The sequence below is a fragment of the Abrus precatorius genome, unplaced genomic scaffold, assembly GCF_003935025.1.
Source record: "Abrus precatorius isolate BTA unplaced genomic scaffold, Abrus_2018 Scaffold5, whole genome shotgun sequence".
NCBI lineage: Eukaryota > Viridiplantae > Streptophyta > Magnoliopsida > Fabales > Fabaceae > Abrus > Abrus precatorius.
In genome coordinates, this window is record NW_020874395.1 from 12278728 (window position 1) to 12304195 (window position 25468).

At 31.6% G+C, this 25468-nt stretch overlaps 1 protein-coding gene across 1 annotated transcript; it reads left to right on the forward strand.

Annotated features, from left to right (window-relative positions):
* Nucleotides 1-1046: 1046 nt before the first annotated feature.
* On the forward strand, nucleotides 1047-6360 carry LOC113866690 (cysteine-rich receptor-like protein kinase 10). Its single transcript, XM_027501501.1, has 7 exons — nucleotides 1047-2577; nucleotides 4431-4571; nucleotides 4669-4790; nucleotides 4869-5079; nucleotides 5469-5706; nucleotides 5800-5953; nucleotides 6028-6360. The coding sequence occupies exons 1-7, from the start codon at nucleotides 1047-1049 to the stop codon at nucleotides 6358-6360; spliced, it is 2730 nt and encodes a 909-aa protein (XP_027357302.1).
* The last annotated feature ends 19108 nt before the right edge of the window (nucleotides 6361-25468 follow it).

A 25468-nucleotide genomic window follows, 5' to 3' on the forward strand; every position in this document is an offset into this window, starting at 1 on the left:
ACATCCAAATACTATTAATATCAAATTAACACATATTATTTATTTAATTTATCATATTACATCCTTTATATTTTTATAATTCATTTTTTATAAAAATTAATAAAAAAATTAGTCACGTATAATTTTATATTTACTTAATTTTATTTTTTAAAGGTTTGTACAAAGCTAGTTAAAATAAAATTTTATTTACGCAAATTTTTAAATATAAAATAAAAAATATAATCTCTATGGTATTTTATAAATTAACGAAACATTTTATATTTTTTATTAAATAATTACCACTATTAATTTTAAATTAATAAATAATGAAATTTAATATTTTATTTAAAAATTATAAATATTTTTTAATCTTTAAAATATTAGAAAATTTATAATTATTAATTTAGAAAGAATATATATCCTTCTAAAATTAAAATTACAATATCATAGCATCACTAATATAAAATATAAATAAAATAACATTTTTATGATTAAAAAAATAAAAGTAAAAAAGATTCCTCGAAATCCAAGGACCTTAACCTTTTTTTTTGCTTGACTTACTTTATTTGACTTGATCACATGGTGGAATTGAAAACCGAAACCAAATTCATCTAAAAGCTTCAAGAAAGAACGCTGCACCCGACAGCAATGGCAAACAACACTTTAGAATTTTGTCTTAGTGGAAGACCTCAATTCTCTTTCTATTTCAAAGTATATTTTTAATATATGTCATACAATTGTTATTTGAATAAGTTTTTACAGAAACATTTGTACTAAAAGGGAAAAAAGATTAAATAATTTTTTTTCATAAATTAAAATTACCTTTTATATTGTATGCTATGAAGATGTCAATTAATTTTAAAAAAATAAAAAAATAATTTTAATTTATGACAAAATTATTTATTTATTTTATCCGTATATTTCTACGAAAACCTCCCCAACATGAGCCTATGGCAATTTTTAACGGTTTAAATATGGGAACTGTTTGTGGAAATGATTACATACAACACTGATATCCATCCATCCCTAGCAGTGCTCAAAAGGTAACCAGCCTCTGCAGCAAATCCATGACTCCTTGTAAGATTTTCTCATTCTTTATCCTTCTTCTTATCTTCCTAAATTTTGCAACAATTGAGGCTCAAGATGACCCATTTTATCTGTACCAATATTGCTCTAGCAACAGAACCACAGCCAATTCTTCATTCCAATTAAACCTCAAGACCCTTCTTTCTTCCCTATCATCTAATGCTACAGGTGACACCCAATTCTACAACACCACATTCACTGGTGAAAACCCCTATGATTCAATCTATGGCATGTTCATGTGTAGGGGTGACATACCCTCTCAGCTTTGTCAACAATGTGTGGTAAATGCATCCCAAAGACTATCCTCAGAATGCTCCTTGTCCAAAGAAGCTGTGTTTTGGTATGATGAGTGCATGGTTTGGTATTCCACAACCTCTTTCTTTTCCACTGTGGCCACTACTCCTAGCTTTTCCTTGTTGAACCCTGCCAATGTCTCAAACCCACAAAGCTTCATGCATTTATTATATTTTACTATGAATCAAACTGCAAATGAAGCATCTGATTCTCCCATTGGTGACAAAAAGTTTGCCACAAAAGAAGCAAACGTGTCTAGATTTCAAACCCTTTATTGTCTTGCTCAATGTACTCCAGATTTATCACCTAGTGAATGTAAAACATGTCTCAATGGAGTGATAGAGGAACTTCCATCATGTTGTGAAGGAAGGATAGGAGGCAGAGTTCTATACCCTAGTTGTAATGTTAGGTATGAATTGTACCCTTTTTATCTCTCAACCCAATCATCACCAAAGCTAGCTCTTGCAACAAAACCTTCCCATGCAGATTCAAAATTCTCAGATGACCCTTTGTATCTTTCTCACAATTGCTCAAGAAACAAAGCCTTCACTGTCAATAATAGCACTTTCCAAATGCTCCTCCCCACTCTTCTCTCTTACCTGTCTTCCAATGCAACCAAAAGTGGCAAGAATTTTCATAAGGCTGATGTGGCTGACACAGTGTTTGGCCTCTACATGTGTAGGGGTGACCTTTCCTCTCAACTTTGTGCACAATGTATTCAGAATGCTACCCAAAGAATAACTTTAGAGTGTAGCTCTTCCCAAGAGGCTATAATTTGGTACAGTCACTGCTTGCTTCGCTTTTCATATTGGAATTTCTTCTCCAAAGTGGAGAAAAGTCCTATATTTTCGGAGTTAAATGTAACCAATGACTCCAACCCCAACCAGGAGGAGCAAAGCTTCTTCACTTATGTAATATCCAATACATTATCAAAAGTGGCAATTGAGGCAGGGGATAGTGATAAAAGATATGGCACAAAATCATTAAAACTTAATGAATTGCAAACCCTTTATACTCTTGCTCAATGTACCCAAGATTCGTCAGATGATGACTGCAACAGTTGTTTGGGATATTTGATGGGAACATCAATTCCATGGTCTAATTTGGGAAGTGTTGGTGGAAGAGTTCTATATCCGAGTTGCAATCTCAGGTTTGAATTGGACCAATTTTACAAGGATGTTGATGAAGCTATCATGCCAAGTAGTCCTCCTTCATCAGGTGATGTCTCCCTCAAAAAATACTTTGATAGAAACTGTATAGACGATTCAAGTAACCATTTTGTCTTTATTTTAAGTAAAAATATATACTTAAATATTTTTCCTCGTATAAAGAAATTTTTATTTTTTAAAATAATCTTTCTTTATTTTAGTCCTTATTTTTTTAAATATTTTTTAGTTTTTATCGCTGATTTAATTTACTAACATACTGTTAAACGTTAATTTTTTTAAATCATATCAACTAAATAGACTAAAATTAATAATTTATTAAAATATAAAAATTAAACTAAAAAAATTAAATAATTAAAAAATAACTTAATTATAATAACTAAGACTATATTTAAGCAAAAAAAAAAAAATATTGTATATATAGTTTAGAACTTATATACCTTACTAAAATTACATGTTATGAATAACAGAAGTTGATATGAGTAGCAAGGTCTCGGGTTTGGGTACTTGTGTCTACAAAAAAATTTCAATGATAAACTTACCCATTGTATAACTAGGGATAGAAATAAGTTAGGTTAAGTTAGACTTTACATAAATAGACTTAACCTATTTAATAATTTTAAAGTTTGAGTCTGGCCTAGTACTTGTCATAGGCTTTTTCTTTATTCTAGCTTGGCCTGTTTAACGACCTACTTCGTATTGATACATTCAATAGGTTATTAAGCTTCTTGGTAAATATGTTATTAAACTATCTAAATAGGTATATCTTTTTAAAATTCATAAGACTTATATCTAAATACACTATGAGAAAGTATGCAGTAAAAATCTTATTCAACTTTAACAACAAGGATTAAGATTTTTAATATAAGATTTTATTATTTTTATTATTAAGTTCAAGCCTAGCCTATTTAATTAATTAGACTTTTTAAAAAGCTTAAATTAGGCCTATTAATTAAATAGATTAAATCAAGTTAGGCTTTAAAAAAGCTAGGCTGTAGATCTCTGTCGGACTACCTGACCTATTTTCATTCTTATAGATAACGTAACTTTTAGAAATATGATTTAAATATATTTTCATTTTATATTTTAATACATATTTATTTTTTTTACTTTTGAATATTTTTTATGTTTTTATGAATTTTTACTTTTAATCTGATAATTTAATTTATTAAAAAGTTGTCACATATCAATATTTTATTAAATTACAATAGCGAAAAATATCCCTGAACTTTTCGTAGAAACTAAATATATAGTTAGGTTTACGCACGTTTCCCTTAAAATTTTGAGTGCACTTTTTACTTGCATGCACTAATTTTTGCTAAAGTTAACGGTGTTTGTAAATTTACAATATTAATGATTAATTTGTATAACATGACTTAAATATTAAAGAGACAATGTGCATCTTTACTTATTTGTAAAGTTTATAATCATTACGTATCTTAGAGTGATTTATTACATTGATGTCGTTAATCATTCCACCTTAAAGGATAAATTTAAAAATTTTTCCAATAAATAATTAGCCTAGTTGCAGTGTCGTGTCACCAATTGCCAATAAAAGTAATTCATGATCCATGGAGGAAATGAATCGTTTATATCATGACTTTTTTCGTGAGTTAACTACTCTCTGTTATTTGTTACTTAGTGTTATTTCAGACGGTTTAAGAAAATTAATTAAAATTCAAGTTTAGATAATTTTTAATTTTTAATTTTTAAAATCAAAATTTCTATTTATTGATAATTTTTAAAGAGTAAGGGTATAATAAAAAAAATAGTAAATACTTTCTTAATCTTCTAAAGTAACAAATAAAAAATTAATTTTTTAAATACAATGACAAATAAAAGGAACTAACGGAATATAATATTAGTCCGTGCGACATATATAATTTTATTTAATTTTATTTGCAGGAAAAGGAAATAGCAAGTCACGAACAATTATCTTGATAATTGTTGTGTCCATGGTCATTCTGGCGATACTTTTCTCTATTGGCTATTATTTGCTAAAGAGAAAAATAAGAAAGAGTTTTAAAACTATTCTCAGAGAAAATTGTATGTGTTATAATTTTTTTAAGTAAATAAATATTTTAAATAAAATACATTGGAAGTTTAAGAATTTAGATTAACAGCTTCATTATATTTGATTTAGTCGGTCATGAAAGTGCTACCTTAGAGCCACTGCAATTTGATTTGACTACAATTGAAGCAGCAACAAATAATTTTTCAGATGAGAATTACGTAGGGAAAGGTGGATTTGGAAAAGTTTACAAGGTTATTAACAATGTGTTCTTGTTATATGTACATATATATTGTTCTTAGTTTATAATATATTAATATTTTGATTTGTAGGGTATTCTTCTTGATGGACGAGACATAGCAGTGAAAAGACTCTCAAGAACTTCTAAGCAAGGTGTAATTGAGTTCAAAAATGAAACTTTATTGATTGCTAAGCTTCAACACAGAAATTTAGTCGCCCTCATTGGTTTTTGCCTAGATGAACAAGAAAAAATACTTATCTATGAGTATGTGCCGAACAAGAGCCTTGATTACTTCTTATTTGGTTAGACATTTTTCACCTTAAACTCCTTAATTAGTTAACATTTATATGAGAGGGAATGTATCAAATAAGACGCCTTTTTATGAGAGTAAGAGGAGTAAGTCTTAACTATTGAATTTAATCATAAATATATAGTTAAGATTAAAATATCAAATTACGTGACATTTTAAAATAGTCATATGTTCATTAAATGACTTATAATCTTAATCATGTATATAATTGTATGCTCAAGATTTATATCTCTCACTCTTACATTAAAAATAAGTCTTCTTATTATACATTGTCCGTGCGTGCATATTTGCATGCATGCATTCTTTAAACTTGAATCACTTTGACTAAATAGTTGTCAAACATACTTTTCTCATATATTTCTTACTTAAACAATTTTGTAGATTCTCAACGACAAAAGATATTAAGTTGGTTTGAGCGTTACAAAATTATAAGAGGAATTGCTCAAGGAATTCTTTATTTACATGAATATTCTCGACTCAAAGTTATACATCGTGATCTAAAACCTAGTAACATTTTATTAGATGAAAATATGACTCCAAAAATCTCAGACTTTGGTCTTGCTAGAATTGTTGAAATAAATCAAGATCGAGGAAGTACAAACAGAATTGTTGGAACATTGTAAGTTTTAATATTCTTCCCTATCTTTTAATTTGCTACTTCTTCATATTGTATTTGTTAGCTAATTGATATATCTTTAATTTTATTTTATAGAGGTTATATGTCTCCAGAATATGCAATGCTTGGACAATTCTCAGAAAAATCAGATGTTTTTAGTTTTGGAGTCATGATTTTAGAAATTATCACAGGAAGAAAGAATGTCAATTCTTATGAATTACAACGCATTGGGGATACGCTCTTAAGTTATGTGAGTATAAACCTTTAACAAATTGTTTCTTTTCATTATAGTAATTATGATGCTTAATTTGACAATTATCACAGGTTTGGAGAGAATGGACACATCAATCACCAGTAAGCATATTGGACCCACATATCGAAAGAAGCTTTTCTGAAATTGAAGTTATCAAGTGCATTCAAATTGGTTTATTATGTGTTCAACAACATCCAAATGTTAGACCAACAATAACAACAATTGTTTCGTATCTCAACAATTACTCAATTGAATTGCCAACGCCAGAGGAACCTGCATTTTCCTTACAAGAAAAAATGAATTCAACAACTATTACACAAGAATCAAGTTCTAGTCAATCTATCAATAGTTCTAAAACATTGTCCATCAATGAGATGTCTCTTAGTGAATTTCTTCCACGGTAATAACTTATATTTTGCTATTGTTGTTTATGAATGTTTGTTGCATAATAATAAAATGTTGCTTGGACATTTAATTGGTAAATATCAAATAATTATAAGCTATTTTATTTTATCTCTTAGTCTTTTTCCATTGAAATCTTCGTATGGTCATCAAATTATTTATTCAGTGAATTTCACACTCCTATCTTATGATTTTGCTGCTATAACTTATCTAGAATGGAGGTGAATGATGGATAGACGTAGCTAAACAAAAACTTCAATACTTAAGTGAGAAAAGTAATTCTTATGTATATAAGATTATGAACAAGTGAGATTAGATTATTTAACCCAAGTATAAAAGCTTATTTATATGTGTTTTGAAAAAAGTGTTTGTTGTGGTACCCGTAAATTTAATATAGTATTCTATACTCTCTTTAGATTGACGGTTGTAATTTAAAGATAAGATGGTATTAACATTTTTTTTTAATTAAGCCACTAATTTCATCATCTATCCATATAAAATTAATGGTCAGAATTATTTCATATGTAAGACAGGGTACCAAACCCTCTCACTTATTTAGGAACCATAAATTTTACCTTTATAAAATAAAGAAAATAGAAGTCTTGTTTTCAAGGGGATAAATTATTTTTATAAAATCATCCAAAATTTTTGGAGAATAAATTATAAATAAATACTAATTATTATGAAATATAATCTTAGAAAAATTCTATTTAAAATAGATTAGATTCTTAGTTATTATATAAGATTTTATCAACATTAGAAGATAATAATGTTATTATTTACATTATGTTATTTTTTTTTCTTTATTAAATGGGAGCAACTACTATTTTTTTTTATTATTGACAGAAGATAATCTACAAAATATGATAATATGAAAGTTAAGAAAATTTTATTAATCTAGTATATTATAATCTCATGACTAAAATACTAAAAGAAGAAAAGAAAATCATAAAAAAAAAATATCAAAGAGAAATAAGAGAACTTTGTTAGAATTAGATGAATCTCGAACTTGATTCCTCAATGTTAGAATCTTCACCGACCTTAATGATGCAAAGAGAGAGAATCAAAGATCTCATTACACAAAACTATATAAAAAAATTACAAATATTAATTATATATGAATTTTCGCACCCCTTTAAAGAACTTAACGTAAATATAATATTTCTTATTATCAGAGCCTGATGGTTTTAATTTTATGTTCCTTAAGAGGTTTTGGGGAGTGATCAAGGAATAAGTAATGGGTATGCTTACTGAATTTTTTAGAAATGGGAAACTACTTAGGTCTTTGTTATCTTACTTTGTAGCACTTGTGCCAAAAGTGTCTTACCCACAACATATATCTGATTTTCGGCCTATCTCATTGTTAAGTTGTCTTTATAAAATTGTTTCCAAGCTTTTGGCAAATAGGTTGAAGGGAGTTTTGGATTCAATAATTTCAGAAGAACAATCAGCCTTTATCCCGGGAAGGAACATGTTAGATAGTGTGCTTGTGGCTAATGAAGCTGTTGATTATGTGTGGAGGTATAACAAAAGATGTTTTGTGTTAAAGCTTGATTATGAGAAGGCTTATGATTCAGTCGAGTGGGGATATCTTTTGTTTATGTTACGTAGCTTTGGATTTTCAGAAAAATGGGTCAGTTGGATGGAAGCTTGTGTGTGGGGGGTAGCCTATCAGCTTTGATTAATGGTTATCCTACATTTGAGGTTCATATTGAGGGAGGCCTAAAACAGGGGATCCTCTTGTCCCTTTTCTTTTTCTTGTGACAGCGAAAGGGTTAGGAGTTCTTATGCGGAAGGCAGTGGCGTGTAGGTTGTTCTCTGGTGTAAAGATTGGGATAGAGGGACCGAATATTTCTTTGCTGCAGTTTGTGGATGACACATTGTGGACTTTGAAAGCACTATTGCGTAGCTTTGAATTAATGTCAGGTATGAAAATTAGCTTTCATAAAAGTTGTGTATTGGGGATTAATACTGGTGATGATTTTGAAAACATGGCTGCGGAGTTCCTCCATTGTAAGATTGGTAGTTTCTCATTAAAGTATCTCGAGTTACAATTAGGTATTAACCCGAAAAAATCTAGTGCATGGAAAGGTGTGTTAGATGCCCTTAAAAAGAGGTTAGCATCATGGAAGCATAGGTATTTATCAATTGGAGGCAGGGTGACTTTGATTAATGCAGTTCTTAATTCTATGTCATTGCTCTCGTTATCTTTTTTTAAGGTGCCGAAGTCGGTGATAAAGGAGATTGTCACTATCCAACGAAATTTTTTATGGAAGGGTGTTAAGGATGGATCTAAAATCCTCTGGGTGAAATGGGAAACGGTATGTAGATCGCGGAAGAATGGTGGCTTTGGCATTAGGAATGTGCAATGGTTTAACTAGGCGCTTCTTGGTAAATGGTTGTGGCGAGGTGTTAATTGTTCTAGTTCATTGTGGGTGCGGGTGCGGGTGTTGGAATCTAGATATGGAAGATTAGCTTCTTCTATTCAGCATCCATCAGTCCACAACTGATGTTCTTTGTGGTGGCATGATTTGATGGAGGTTATTCATCAAGGAAATTCTTGGCTGGATGAGAAGTTTGATAGGAGTGTGGGTGCAAGTTTACACACTCTTTTTTGGAGAGATAAGTGGGTAGGCGGGGTGCGATTGTGTGAAGCATTTCCGCGATTGTTTGCGGTGGCGAGGAATGTTGAATCATATGTATTGGAGAATGGTTTTCATGATGGCACTAGGTGGGTTTGGGATGTTAGTTGGCGAAGAGGACTTTTTCAACATGAGATCTCAAGCTTTAATCTTTTGTTAGAGTTTGTGGATGGAGTTTCTATTAAGTTACTACAAAAAGATAAATGGGTATGGAGGGCAAATTCTTCAGGTTGTTATTCAGTATAATCTACGTATTCATGGCTATTTAAACTTTTTGGTGGTCCTGATAGTGTAGATCAGTATACAGCAGATGTCTTGCAAAGGCTATGGAGAGGAAAGGTCCCTCTTAAGTGTCTGGTATTTTCTTGGCAATTGTTGCTGAATGCACTTCCTTGTAAGAGTTTGCTGATTGATCGAGGTGTTTAAATTGATGATATAACTTGTTATTTCTGTCATAGTTTGGAGGAACTTCCAACTCATTTATTTTTAACGTGTTTAGTTTCATCTCAAATCTGGTACTTTACTGCGCGTTAGCTTGGATTCTCACTAGTTTTGCCTTCAGATATATCGACTCACTTGCTTTCTTGGATTGGTGTTGGCTATAGTAAAAGAGAAGAGATATGCTTATTAATTGTTTGAGTAAGTACAGTGTGGTCTTTGTGGTTACATAGAAATAAAATTGTATTTTCCAATGGTGTTTTGTATGAGAGGGAAGTTCTAGATTCTATTATTCTGAGGTCCTGGAAATGGCTATCACTTGTTAGTAAGGGAGAAGCTATTTCGTTTGCTGATTGGTATTTGAACCCACGAAATTGCATTCGTCTTAGCTTTGTATAAGTATATTTTTACTTTTATTTCTCCAAGTTAGTAATTTTTTTCTGTGTATATAGGTTTTGAGTTTCCCTCGAACTTTCTCTAATAATATATATTTTGCCTATAAAAAAAATAATATTTCTAATTATGTTTCCAATGTTGTTAATGATAAATTTATAAAAATTAGTCTTTCTTTTGAAAAACAAGCATGCTTGATGCTAAACTACGTGTTAACACTTCACAGCTTAAATACATTTTCGTAATATTTTAATTTTAATTTTAAGTTCAATTCTCTTTCTAAATTGAGCTTAGATATTTCCATTATTTTCTAGAATGAAAAAATAAATTTAGAAATAAATATATACCTCAATATAAATTGATAAAAATCTGTCACAAATGCATAAAAAAGAATTGTGTTATTTTTAATTATAGATGAATATTATATTTATTTATTTTCCTGAAACTTTTACTTATATACTATCATAAATTCATACACTTAAAATATTTTAACTAAAGATGCACTTGTAAATATTTTAAAATCAAAATTTCAGAAGTAGAAGTTACAAGAGAAAATACATTTAAAAAAAATTGTAATTGTTTGGGTGACAAATGACAACAGTTAGTAAAATTTATATTGTTATAGTTGTTGCAATATAGCAACAGAAGAATTGAGAGAGAATATATTATGTGATACAAAAAGATATTCATGGGTAATATTATGAAAATACAATCTTATATTTAGATAGAAAATTTTACAATAAACAATTAACATGTGATTGACCAATAACAAATTTATCAACCATATTAACTAATTTAAATAAATTGTACTCTTTTTATCTCCTTCTAAAACTCATAGGATAAGAGAGTTGTATTACAACACAGTACTTAAAATCTTTTAAAAGAATTGGTTTGACATGGAAGGAATACGGTAAATAAGAAGTAATTAATAAATGACTTGACAAATTTAACTAACTTGTTTTTTATTATTATTTTTGTATTTTTATTGTAATTTTAAAAGTATTTGTTGAACATGTGAAGTTCCTATAATAATTTTATCAAATAAATAAATAGACACATTGTGAATACCAATTTTTGCTTTCCAGATATTACTTTCAAAATTAAAAAAAAATTAAATAAAATGAAATAAAATTGTTTTACAGCAAAATGAAAATTTATTTTGCTTCCCGGAACAGCAACTTGCATTACACAGGTTTATACCCCAAAATTAAAAATTAATTTTGAACATAAAAAGAGAAAATACTCAAGATTTTGGCGTTTTGTAAAAACCCTAAATGAACCCAATATAAAATCTCAAGCGAGAGATTTAGGAGGAGTTTTCAAAAAGAAGAAAAATTTTAGAGAGTCAACAAATCTTTAAGATTAGGATAGAGCTTTTCAGAGGGGATGAGAGAGGGAAAGACAAAAATTTTAAGAAAAGTTGAGAAGATCTGAAAAAAGGAGAAAAAATTGCACCGTTAGCAGCTGCTCTTCATCTTCTATTGTTGCTCGAAAATATTCCTCGGCTGATAACAAGATATTATCTTTGTTCGTAAACTTACATCCAAATACCTATGTATTAGCTTTTATGAAATGAAAACAGTAGATAGAAGACGAATGGTAAGAGAAGTAACAACGGACCATTTATCATTGCTAATAGAATTATTATTTTATTATTAAAAGACAATAAATGTTTGACGTGATTGCTAGCACTAGAAGCATTTACGAATGCAACTAGTTTTACATTATGCAATTGATAAAGTTACACCATTATAGCATTATTTTATTGCTTTGTGTGATTGATAAGAAGGGAGATGAGACATGCTCAAAGCTGCAACCTACAACAATTCAAGTTACTTCCTTTTTCTTTTTTTTCTTTTTTTATTTTGTTTAATTATTTGTTTACTTTGTTGTGTAATAAAAAAGTAACGGGACTTCAAAAAAATTTGAGCTAGAATTACTGCTGTGTTAGATATGAACACTTTATTTTTATTTTTTTATATATTTTATTATCATTATTATTATTTTAAGAAAATCAGATTCAACCAATTAAATCTGGAAATAAATAGATAAATAATTTATGTAAAGGATAGGTAAAGTAATGTGAGAATAACAATTCTCATAATAATTATGGTATTATTACTTAGATTTGGTATATTTATGAATTTTTGAAATATTTTTTATATATTATTATTATTTGTATTACACAATTATAGAATATTTATGTAATTTAATTTCATGTTTAGTAATCTTTTGTTTATTAGTTAATAAATTACATTTTAAACAAATAAATAATATAATTGCATCAATTTATAATATTAACGTGTAACTTCTCTATCGCCTTATGTTATAAATTGATAAAGTCTACGTGTACCTACTTTACCGAGACTTTGGACAATATTAATTTATCATATGTTATTAAAATTTAATTATCTTAATAATGAAATCAAAATCTATTTTCTATAATTACTATTTTACTAATCAATCAATTTAAATAAAATTTATTTTATGAACACAATGATTTATAATGCTAATGTGTAGCGAATCTACCTTTATGCATTATAAATTATTAGAACCTGTGTGTACCAACGTTACCTTAGGTTCTATATAACATAAATTTATCAAATAAAGTTTTAATTATTTATTTATTATTATTATTATTAAATATTTTTTAAATCAATTCAAATTTATTTATTCATTTCATTAAATGAAATTAATTTCATATTTTAAAATTTCTTAAATCATATTTCTAATTTTGATAAATTAAATAACAAATCGTTTCTCCATTTTTATTATATTATACTTTTTTTTATAAGATCAATGTGTGATTTACATTACCTTCGATTGTCCAAAAATTATAAGAGATTAATGTATAACTTACGCTATCTTTAATTCTCTTTTAATATTAATCATAATTAAAATTCAAATTCAAATATTTTATTTACGAATAAAATATTTTTAACGATTTGCAATATAATTGTGCGATTTTCCTTCACTTTCTGTATTGTTTTCTCGTAGGGTACATGTATAACTGCGTTATCTTATATCCTAAACATTATAATTTTATGGAAAATAATTTTAATCTCAAAATAAATTTTCTTTACTAAACTTTATTTTAATTAACCAACTTTATAATTTTTTATATAGAACTACGTGGCTTTGAGTTCTCCATTGCACTCGGGATACGTAGGAGCGGGAACCGTACCCGTCAAGTCAAAATAATTTTCAAAATAACCTAAATAATGTCTCAGTAAATAATATTTCTTCTTCTAAAATAAAAATAATAAATGTTTAGGGATTAAATAAATATTTTTCAGAATTTAAATAAATTTGCACAATTAATTTTACGTAACCGTTTTAAACGGACGTTGTGGGGTGCTAATACCTTCTCCACACGTAAATGACCCCGAACTCATTTTTTATTTCAAAGATCATGATATTTTTAAAAAAAAATTTCCAAGGTTTTCTTAAAATAAACTTTGGTGACTACTCCTCTGATATTTTTGAAAACATTTTTCACCGTACCGTTACGACTGCCCAATTGCGACACACTTTTTTAGAGAATAATTAAAAAATTATTTTATTTAAAAATAATTCAAAATTATATTTTAAATGTAAAAAATGTATTTTAAAAATAAAAAAAATTTATCAATTCAAATTAAATAAGATTATTTCACTTTTAAAATTTATTCTATCAAATTAAAATGAGTAAAAATTTTAATTTTCTTGTATTCATCAATATTTACTAAGTCAAAATTGTGATACTACCATAATTATCAAAAGATAGATGGGAGAGCATGATCCTTAGACTATTACATGTCCCAACTATGGATTGCCTCTCCCTGCTTAGTAAGGACAAAAAGGGGAGATCCTATCCAAGGACAACAACTAACATACTCAAGTTTACACATTTTTTATTGTATATATAGACTCCTAAATCAAAGCATTCCCTGGCTTCAGTTTTGGGATTTTTCTATAAATATTTATCCTATTATACTACTCAACATTAAACATTGGGACTAATTAACTTTAAGCAAAGAAAAGAGGAAATGTTTTGTAGACATCTAAAAAGCATTTACATCCACAAAGATGTATAAAATTAAAAGAAAAGAGAAATAATAACTATGATGAACGATGTGATGTTAAAAAGAAATTAAATTAAAAGAAACGAAACATATATTAAGGGTGATGACACAAATGAAATATTTATAAATAAAAGTTAAAGAAAATAAGAGAGTTATTTGCAGAATTACAATATCATAAAAGTCTATCACACCTCGTGCTTGTGGCATAGCTTGGGTCGGGTCTCAATATATTGGGTGGGCTTCCTCAATACCAAGCCTTTACTACCTGTTATGATGTCTGGAACAAAGCTAAGAAAGTCTACTCTAACGATATTCATTGCCTTTATAATATTGTCTCTAACCTTATTTCGGTGAAGCTGAAAAATCATGATATACAAACTTATCTTGGTAAGCTCGATCACCTAATTGCTGATTTTGATGCACTCATGCCTTTCACCAATGATGCAGACAAACACGCTGAATAACGTGGAAGGTTTTTTTTATGGTTATTGCCCTTGCTAGACTTTCTCCTGAGTTTGACTCTGTCTACAATCAAATATTATCGAGCACTGTTATTCCATCCTATGACACTATTAGTAAACAATTACTTCACCTCTCAATTGCTCACATGTTTGGGCATTGTCCTGTATCTCCAACCAATTCATCTGCTTTTTACTCCCACTCTTCCTACTGAGGTGGATGAAGTGGAATTCGTGGTGGCCATCATGGTCAATGCCATTGTTGCAATTTCTATCAACTGTATGGTCATACTAAAGCAGAATGTCGTACAAAGGCAAGACAACAACCCAAGATAGCTAATACTGCTCTGGTTATTTCTCCAAGAGCATCTGATGAAGTTTCAATTTCAGCTGATGCTTACAATAAATTTCTGCAATATAAGGCAGCCATGCAGCATACCTAATTTGTCATTGCCATTGCTTAGTCTGGTAATCCTATAGCCTTTGTTTCTCAGTCCTCCTCCCTTGGACCTTGGATTCTTGACTCCGGTACCTCTAATCATATGTCTGGTAACAAGTCCCTTTTTTCTCATCTATCTTATTTGGATTCTTTACCCTCTATTACCATGGCAAATTGTTCTCAAATAAAAGTTCATGGTATCGGTCAAACACGATCTTCTTCTAATCTTACTCTTGATTCTGTGCTTTATGTTCCTGGATGTCCTTTTAATTTATTCTCCATAAGCAAACTCACTTGCACCCAAAATTACTTTGTTTTTTTTGCTAATAATTTTGTTCTTGTTCAGGATTGACATACCAGACAGACAATTAAAGTAGGATATGAGTCTCGAAGATTATACTTTCTGTCATAATCAATTGCTTATATCTCCTCTGCATCTACAGCTCTTGAGCATCAATGCTTAGGACATCCTTGCATTACCAAAATACGTCTAATGGTTCCAAGTTTTTCTCATAGTTTGTCTTTTGAATGCAAGTCTTGTCAGTTAGGAAAACACACTTGTCATACCTATGGTACTCAAGTTAATAAAAGTACTTTGTCACCTTTTGCCTTGGTTCATTCAGATATTTGGAGTTGCCTTAGTTCATTCAGATATTTGGAGTCCTAGTCATGTTAGTTCAACTTTAGGTTTTTATTACTTTGTTTCTTTCATTGACAATTTTTTCTGATGTACTTGGTTTTTTTTAATGAAAAATTGTTCTGATGTTTTTTCTATATTCCAAGGTTTCTCGACTGAAATTCATATTTAATTTGGCACATCTATTAAAATTTTATGCACTGACAATGCTCGTGAATATATATCTTCCCAGTTTCAATTTTTTCTTCATTCACAGGGTATTCTTCATCAAACATCTTGCTTTCACACACCACAATAGAATGATGTCACTGAAAGAAAAAATTGGCACTTGGTTAAGACTGCCCGTATCCTTCTTCTTCACCATAATCTTCCTCTTCGTTTTTGGGGAGATGTTATTCTCACAGCATGTTATCTAATAAACTGCATGCCTTCCTTTGTCCTCAATAATTAGGTTCCTTACTCTATCTTATATCCAATACAAGATCTTTATTCCATCCCTCTTCGTGTCTTTGGTTGCACATGCTTTGTCCATGACCTTACTCCAGGTAAAGATAAACTTTCTGCCAAGTCTCTCAAGTGTATTTTCCTTGATTACTCATGTCACAACCTATTTTATAAAGGATCGATGACATTCTGCATTACTATTTTTGATTTAATTATTTACTCATAGAATAATGTACACATAGTTAGGGTGTAAATTTTAGAATTTTCATTTCAGTACCTCAATCAACAGAATAACAATGCCTTGAAGGCATTTTCATATAACTCAAGAAGTTACATATATATGTTTATACATATTCAACGATTGTTCTATGAGGAGCTCAAAATACAAGTTTCAAAGAATAATAATTACATTATTGAAGACTGTAAGTCGATATTCTAGACCTACTACCCAGACCTAGACTAATTATTTAAAATTACAATCTTCACAAAATTCTTAACTTCATTATTTCCTCAGCTAGAGAACCTGTCATATCTGCTCACGTACCACAGTACGATTATTACTAGACACACGCACCAACACAAACAAAATAGCAAGAGTGAGTTTACAAATTAACAAACATGATTATAGAAGAAAGAAGTAAATATAATTGTTTGTACAACTCATTATTCAACAATTCCTCAATATTTTCTCAGTAATACAACCTCTTTTTATTAACTTATTAAGTGCCAATAATTACGACAATGATAATAATAACAACAACTCAGCTCCACTGGCATCACAACATTAGTAAGTCCAGAAAGAACCTATAGCTCAGCATATTTGCCTACCACTCGACACGTTTGCCTACAACATTTCCATATTATTTCAACACCATCATTCGTTAGTCACTTTTAACATAATATATAATTATTCTTCAACGATTTTTCTCAACATAATAATTATTGTACTAATCAGCATAAGATTTCATCACATACACACCAGGCTCATCCTAGACCTCAACAACAATCAAACCGTTCAACCATGTTTACTATAGGTTCAACCCTAAAGTTTTGTTCATATATCAACCTATCCTTAGTTAGAATAACATCTTTATGTATGCATCTAAACATTTCAACATTAGATGGGTAGATAAAACAAACTAGAGTAAACTCCCCTTACCTAGAATAAGTTTTCCTCAGATCAAACTCCACGTGGTCCCCAATGAAAGAAACAACGCTCGCGGGTATAGATTTTCTCACTATCAAGAGTTTAAGACTTTAGAGAAGAGGAACCCAAAAAATAAAATTCGGAGTTAAAGATTAAAGTCTTGAGATCTCACATAGATCCACACTAAGCAGTGATTCTCACTTGGATCGAGAAGAAATTTAGCCTTGAGAAAGTTTCTGTAAGATAAAATGATGAGAGAACAGAGAGAAAATGAGAAAGGAAACCTGTCTGATGAGAAATGGATGTTTATATGCACTAAGACTCCTTAAATACTTCTCTAGGCCCGCGTGCTCTTGCTTAAGTGAGCTAAACCTCACTTAAGCGAGATCTTCTCTCGTCTGGGCGAGAAAACCAGACAGTGAAACCTCCTAGATTTCTACTATTCTCGCTTGAGCGAGCTACATCTTGCTTGGGCGAGCAGCATTCTCGCTTAAGCGAGATTGAGTCTAAAGAGCTACCCATTTTTCTTGCGACTCCACACTTGGGCTAGATTATCTCGCCTGAGCGAGGTCACCTCTCGCCTGGGTGAGGAGACAGTTGAGGAGATCCTATATGCTCTCACTTGAGCGAGAACACTCCAAAATGTCTAATTCTACATGACAACTTCTCGCTTGAGCGAGACACCCTGCACTCAGAACTCTCAATCTCTCTCTCGGATGAGATTATATAGGTTCTCGGTCATACTCCATAGCTTTTCTGATGTACAACATACTTAACAATTAATTTCTAACCCGTTCTGCACATCATACTCGACAACATCACAATACGACATTTGAGAATATACTGCTTATTATCTGGCAATTATATATATATATATATATATATATATATATATAGATACATTCCAACAGATGAAAATTCATACACTTAGGTATACACGACACAATTCCAAGGGAATAATAAACATATAATTACACCAATCTGACAACTCACGCCTTCAGAAGGGTTATAGATGTTTTTCTCCTCAACTTCAACAATATATTATTTCTGCTGATGTCACATTTTTCGAAACTACTCCCTTCTCCACTTCTACTATATTGAATGTGTAACACCCTATTTACTAATCTGCCACTTACACCCGAATCAATTCATAGTAGAGAAAATTATTGGACACATAATGACAACGACTCGAATGGTGATAATCATGAACATTAAGATCCTGAAAGAATGTAATTTTGTATATGCAACCAAACACTCAGTCGCATGTTCCCAAATAATTTAAGTTTGGAATTACATGCAAAATCAAGTTGTTAAGTCTTACATCATCCAATTAATATCAGTTTCAAGCACCCATCCAAATTGAAATCTTCAAATCCTTTTTCACCCAAAAGTGAAATTACTGCACATAGCTCACTAAATAATTTCTTGTCCTTGCCACAACCTATATCAGGAAATTATACAACACAGGATATAATTAATCCAAAAGAAGCACAAATGGGAGACCTTCATGCAATAAAGGAATACTGAAGTATATGCTTGTCATATATATATATATATATAATGCAAGGGATCAACATATTCACCAAAGTAAATACATCCCAAAATAAAACCCATAATAACAAGTTTTTCAAAAACTAAACCCCTAAAACAGAATCCTACGAGCAGTGACATATCCATAGCTACATGAAATCATAAGCCTCTAAGGGAAGAGAATCTTCGCTAGGGTCGTACTTAATCCCATCGGAATCAAGCGAGTTTTTGCGTGGCTGAGGATGCGGAGAAGGCGGACTATCATCATCACTATTGATCCACTCGAAAGTGGAAGGTGGTGAACGTGAGGCTGGTGGTGGTGGTGGTGGTGGAGATGGATGACGGAAGGAAGGTCCAGCTTCATCGGCAGGCGGCAAGAAAATTCTCGGTAAGGAGTAGGGTGTGGGCTGAATGGATGACTCAACGATGCCCACGTCCCTCCAAACAAGTTCAGGAGTGGTGTCAAGCCCAATATCAAAAGAAGGTCCAGAGGTGGATGAATGAATTGGAGATATAGTAGGCAGGGCAGTAGGGGGATTCAAAGAAAAAGGCTCATTTTCAGATGTTGACACAAAAATGTGGGTATATACATGGTCACTCCAGTGAGCGTCCCACTCATCCTCAGTGATGGGGCCTAGGGTCAAGCGAGCCATCCCCTTGAAGACGTACCTCCGGCTCTGAAGATCGAACGTCCATGTTTCATCGCAGCCGGTCTCTATCCAGATCGTTGCTTGATAGGGTTCCGTCTAAAATACATAACATACAGCAAGATACAATAGAGACAAAAAACAAGAGGGTGAGTCCAATAACAAATGACAAAATACACAGCCATATTCATCACAAGGAAATAACTATATAAACACGTAATTTCTTACGTGAAAATACTTGCAGGAAGGAAAGTAATTATCATAATCAAGTTACCAATGCTACAATTATATTGATGAATGCAATGCATATCCTTCCTAAATCTATTCTCCCTCAATATTCAACGTCCCTCCAGTCGATATGGTTGGAAGACTCCATTCTCTACTGTACAGCACCTTTTCACGTTCGATTTAATCATTCAACCCTTGCTAGCAGGGTAGCGTTCAGCAATGAGCCTACCTCAACCTTGGTAATGTGTGCCTACGTCGGGATTAGTAAGGGTTCCTACGGCGACGTGGCCCAACAGAGGTACGTTACTCCCCGCCCTTTAGGCCATCCCCTCCCTTAACTACCCCCAAGGTTCTCCATGAACCTGGGCACTTGCATTCCACAGTGTGCTATTCTGAAATCTTGACTCCTCTCCAACCTTCCATGTGATCCATGCAACTTCCCATGAATGTATATGTACACACAGCTAAATTCAATATACATATACATATATATATATATATATATATATATTTCTCTATCAACCTCCAAAACTCGGATGTAACCAACACGACAGTCCATAATTGCAGTCCATCAAAACACAAGGAACAATACAATACATTCAAACTCTCAATTATAGGAAATCTCTAACATTAAAAACATAAATCATCCATTCCACTTAGCAAGTTGCACAACAACATATTTTGAGAAGCACAGCTATTTCTACTTCATAGGCAAGTCTTGATTTTGTTCCAAAATGATAATAACATATTAGTCAAAATCAATACAGCACAGAAAATATATACACGTATCTTTTAATATGCTCCTGAGGCCAAACTAAAACCACTCATTTGATTTGCATCAAAATTCTGAAACGTGTAAGGGAAGAAAAACAAAACACCATGTACCATTAATTAAGAGAACCTTGGTTTGCATGAATTGGCAAGAATTAGTTGATAGGTAATGAATAAAATAGACACTTACAACCTTTTGTGAGAGTTTTGTAAAAACAGCAAGATACATGGTCAGATACGTGACCATGTATCCTCATATGTACTTTTCAGGTTAACAAAATTTTAGAAAATGCAGGGACAGAGATCTACACGGCCAAGTACATGGCCATGTACATGCTCACGTACTTTTCTGGTCAAAATAAAATCTTACAAAACATGGGACAGAGATATACACGGCCAAGAACATGACCATGTACATGCTCATGTACTTTCCTGGTCAAAATAAAATCTTACAAAACATGGGACAGAGATATGCACGGCCAAGTACATGGCCATATACATGCTCAAGTACTTTTCTAGTCAAAATAAAATCTTACTAAACATGGGACAAAGATATACACGGCCAAGTACATGGCCATGTACATGCTCACGTACTTTTCTGGTCAAAATAAAATCTCAAATCAAGGATATAAGGAAACCACCTACTTTGTTAATAATACAATCGTGATCCTCCAATTTTAAGTCAAAGTAATTTCATGCAGGAAATGAATATGAATAAAAGTACATAATTTTCAACATACAACATATTTTTTGTTATAGTTGTGCTCCCTGGAAGGGATTTAAATCATTTATTACTCAATAAGCTATTTAGATGTAGTAGATCTTCAGAAAACACACATGCAGTCCATACGATCATACTCAGAATTTACTAGAAACCACAACACACCAAAAATTTAAACATGCATACACCTATTTACGAAACACACTAGGACTCCCCCTAGATTCACTTTAAATGCAGCAATCAAGTTAATAGACTTTATGGTGTCATTGAAATCATGATTTATCTCCTTTTAACTTAACAGTATATTCAGACCATTTAAAACTAAAATAAAAATAAAATGGAATCCAACGGATATTTAATCCTTCTACAGATTATTAGCAAACAATCAAATGTAAGTAATCTAATTTGTATTTTATAGTAAAGAATTCCTTTCTCATCATATAACCCACTTGGTCCATGCATGCATATAGTAATTTGTAGTCTTCAGTTACAGAGCACGTTCCCACTCTTCATTTAATTACCAGGTGACAAAAGAAATCACACACTAGCAAATATTGTGGGGAAATCTCACTATTTGAAATGAAATCTCAAGTCTAGACATAGAGAATTTACCTACTGTGCCAATAATATAATCGTGGTCATCCAATTCAAGTCAGAATAATTGCATGCAGGAAGGAAAGATGAATAAAGGTGCAGACTTTTCCATATGCAATGATTTTCACGTTATGGCTGTGTTCTTTGAAAAAAAATTTAGTCATGTATTACTCAACAAACTATTTTAATATGATAGACATTCAGAAAATGCACATGTAGTCTATCGGATTACACTCAGGATTCAACAGAACCAAGGTACCCCCAAAATGTAGACATGCACACACGAACTTACAAAATACACTAAGACTCTCCCTTACCGTGGTTTATCTGCATATTAAGAGAGGATGAAGGTGCAGGGATTTCTTCATGTAGCAGAGTTTTAACTGGAAAAAATAGCAGCTCCTGAGTTGGTCGTCAACGAACAAGGAGTTTAGAGTGAGTGAAGTACTTTTAGGCAATTGGAATTTGAGAATACCAGCTTCAGTCTCATAGTATTCTAATTCTCCCTCTACAAGGTGGTAACGAAAGGAAAGTGGTACGTGCTAAGCTAAGTACCCATTTTATATTTGTGCCCTTTATATTTTGAAATCTATCCAATTTGCCGATAACTTCCTTCTTTCCTTTCCAATTGAAATGTCACTTTTCATGATGATTCATGTTAAGCAGGTGCCACCTAATCGAAGCATTTAATGCAGTTGCGTCTCTCTCTCTCCTTCACTATAGCCTTTGAATTTGGCGATCCTCTCTAATAAGTTAACTTGGCCCCGTATGACCCTTAGCCCAACTTCTGTCCAGCATGGTTCATTCGTTATATAATCTAGTCATGGAAGAGTTTATGAGTGGGAAAATCTAACGCAGGCCAGCTAATGTGAAAGATTTGTATGAAATTTACACCTTATCTAATATATTGTGCGAAGGCCATGCAGAATTTATTTTGAAATTTTAGGTGTGAAATTTCAGGAAGGCACCAAAGGTCCTTGGCTGGGGAATAAATAAAAATAAAATAAAATTAAAAGGGAAGATTACATACAAGATCAAGACAAGCTCATCGTCCAAGGAGAGATGAGAGAAGGGTCCAACATTACATCCAGTACATAACTGAGGCATAAAATATATTACTAAATACCTTCACAATATACTTAGCAATTGAATAATTGTTGCAGCAAAATGGTCTAATTCTGAGTATACTAAGATATAATAGAAATAAGAAATAATAATGGTAACAATTACACTGTATACTAGGGAAGCAATCCATGTCAACAGGTTATGACATATAAAAAGAAATGAAGACAAGTAGGAGGAAAAAAGAAATGAAAAGGAAAAGGAAAAAAAAAACTCCCTTCAAAATGTGTCAAAAGTTAATGATTAGAACTTTGGAATTATCCTAGTTTTCACAGGATATTACATAATGCCAATTTTGCAACGACTCTTTAAAAGTCTCATCCATTTTGCCTGCTCTAGCTGAAGTAATTGCTTTTCCTCCACTTACATTGCTTCAATACCACAGACGGTCTCAAAATCCAATTGTGACTCACTTCACTTATCCTCCAGCATCATCTCCTGCTCCAACCAGCCCTTTGCTCATGCCTCCTGGTCATGAACTTCCTATTGTAATCCGAAAAGGTATTCAGTCCTCTCATAATCCTAACCCTCTCTATGCTTTTACCATTAATTATAATTGTTTGTCTCCATCCTATTTCTCCTTTGTTTCTTCTTTGGATTCTGTGTTTATTTGTAAGACTACAGGTGAAGCCATGGCTGATCCCGGATAGCGCCAGGCAATGGTAGAGGAGATGGCAGCCTTACATTCCAATGGCACTTGGGAACTTGTTCCTTTACCTCCTGGCAAGACAAGTGTTGGTTGTCGTTGGGTTTACAAATGAAAATTAGACTTGATGGTCAAGTTGATTGGTTAAAAGCTCATTGGTTGCCAAAGGATATACACAGATTTTTGGTTTAGATTATGGGGACACCTTTTCCTCTGTGGCCAAAATTACTTCTATTCATCTCTTTCTGGCTCTGTCTGCTATTTGTCATTGGCCTCTTCATCAACTAGATACTAAAAACGTCTTCTTACATGGTGAGTTGCAAGAAGAAGTTTATATGGATCAACCCCCTGGTTTTATTGTTCCTGGTGATTCTCGTCTTGCTTGTAAGCTTCATTGGTCTCTCTATGATTTGAAGCAATCTCCTAGGGCATGGTTTGTTCGTTTCAGTTCTGCGTTGCTACAGTTTGGCACGACTAGGTGTGAGGCTGATCATTATGTCTTCTACATTCATTCTTCTTCCAGTAAGTGCATTTATCTTGTTGTTTATGTTGATGACATTGTTATCACTGGTGATGATGAGACTAGAATTCAACAACTCAAAAAGCACATTTCACAGCAATTTCATACTAAAGATTTAGGCCCTCTCAAATATTTCTTAGGCATTGAAGTTGCCCAATCTTCTTCTGGCATTGTTATTAATAAACATAAGTGTGCCATGGACATTCTTACTAAAATTGGTATGCTTGACTGTCGTCCTTGTGATACTCCCATTGATCCCAATATCAAACTTCTTCTGATTCAGAGGGAGCCATTGAAAGACTCGGAAAGATATCTCCGCTTGGTAGGCAGACTCAACTATCTCACCATCACCAGCCCTGACATCACCTTCGCGATTAGTGTGGTAAGCCAGTTTCTAAATGCCCCTTGATAGCCATTGGGATGTTGTGACACGTATTCTTTGGTACATAAAAAATGCTCTGGGACGAGGGTTATTGTATGAAGACAAAGGAAATACTAAAATCACTTGTTATTCTGATGCGGATTGGGCAGGATCCCCATCAGGTAGAAGATCCACTTCTGGGTACTATGTTCTTATCGGAGGAAACCTGATCTCATGGAGAAGCAAAAAGCAAAACATAGTTACCAGATCCAGTGCAGAAGCAGAATATAGTGCTATGACAGCAACCACTTGTGAGCTCACGTGGTTTAGGCAACTACTACTATAACTAAAAATAGGGGACGTCCATGAAACAAAACTTATTTGTGACAATCAAGCTGCACTTCATATTGCATCAAACCCAGTCTTCTATGAAAAAATCAAACACATAGAGATTGATTGTCACTTTGTGAGAGAAAATGTGCTCTCTGGAGAAATCACTACTGATTCTGTCAATTCTAGCGATCAGCTGACTAACTTGTTCACCAAGTTCCTTAGAGGCGCTCGAGTTGAGTCATTTGTAACAAGCTTGGTACATATGACATATATGCTCTAACTTAAGGGGAAGTGTTAGAATATAAATAGACTTAGCCGTTATAGATTATTAGAATGTAAATAGCTTTAACTGTTACTGATTTGATTCATTATTAGGTAAAATTAATTGTATTTGATTTTGTAAATAAGTATAAATATATACTGTGTGGTATGTATTAGACATACAACATATTCAGTAAATACAATCTTCTATAAATATATTATATGTTTTTTATAATTAAAATAAAAAAATACTTAATCTTATTTCTTATAAAAACAATTGAAAGAGTAACATGTATTTTGATTTTATTATTTACTTTTGCTCGACTTTAATAGACTTTTGATGGATTTGCCTGCTTGGATGAGCGTGGAATTAGAAATCCAAGCTGTTTTCATCTATATTAAAAATAATTATTTTAGTTTGTGTAAAATTATATATAATAAAGATTTATATTTAATACTTTTTTATTAAAATTTTAATGCAAATTAATACATCAATACTGTTAAATTCTGTAATTATACATAAAATATTACTATTTATTAATTTTTATCAGGTATACTTTTGTAAAAAGTAAAAATATAAAAATAAAATTTATTTTTATTTTTATTTTAAAAGTGATAACAAAAATTTAGTTAAGTGTTACTTTACACATAATTTGTATTTCGTGAGGAGGATATCTAAGCAACACAAATTATTGCAAGAGAGCTGCGGTTATC

Coding starts and splice junctions, on each gene's coding strand:
- LOC113866690 (XM_027501501.1), top strand. CDS start 1,047: ATGACTCCTTGTAAGATTTTCTCATTCTTTATCCTTCTTCTTATCTTC. Junction 4,572..4,668: donor AACTATTCTCAGAGAAAATT/GTATGTGTTATA, acceptor TATTTGATTTAG/TCGGTCATGAAAGTGCTACC. Junction 5,954..6,027: donor GGGATACGCTCTTAAGTTAT/GTGAGTATAAAC, acceptor CAATTATCACAG/GTTTGGAGAGAATGGACACA.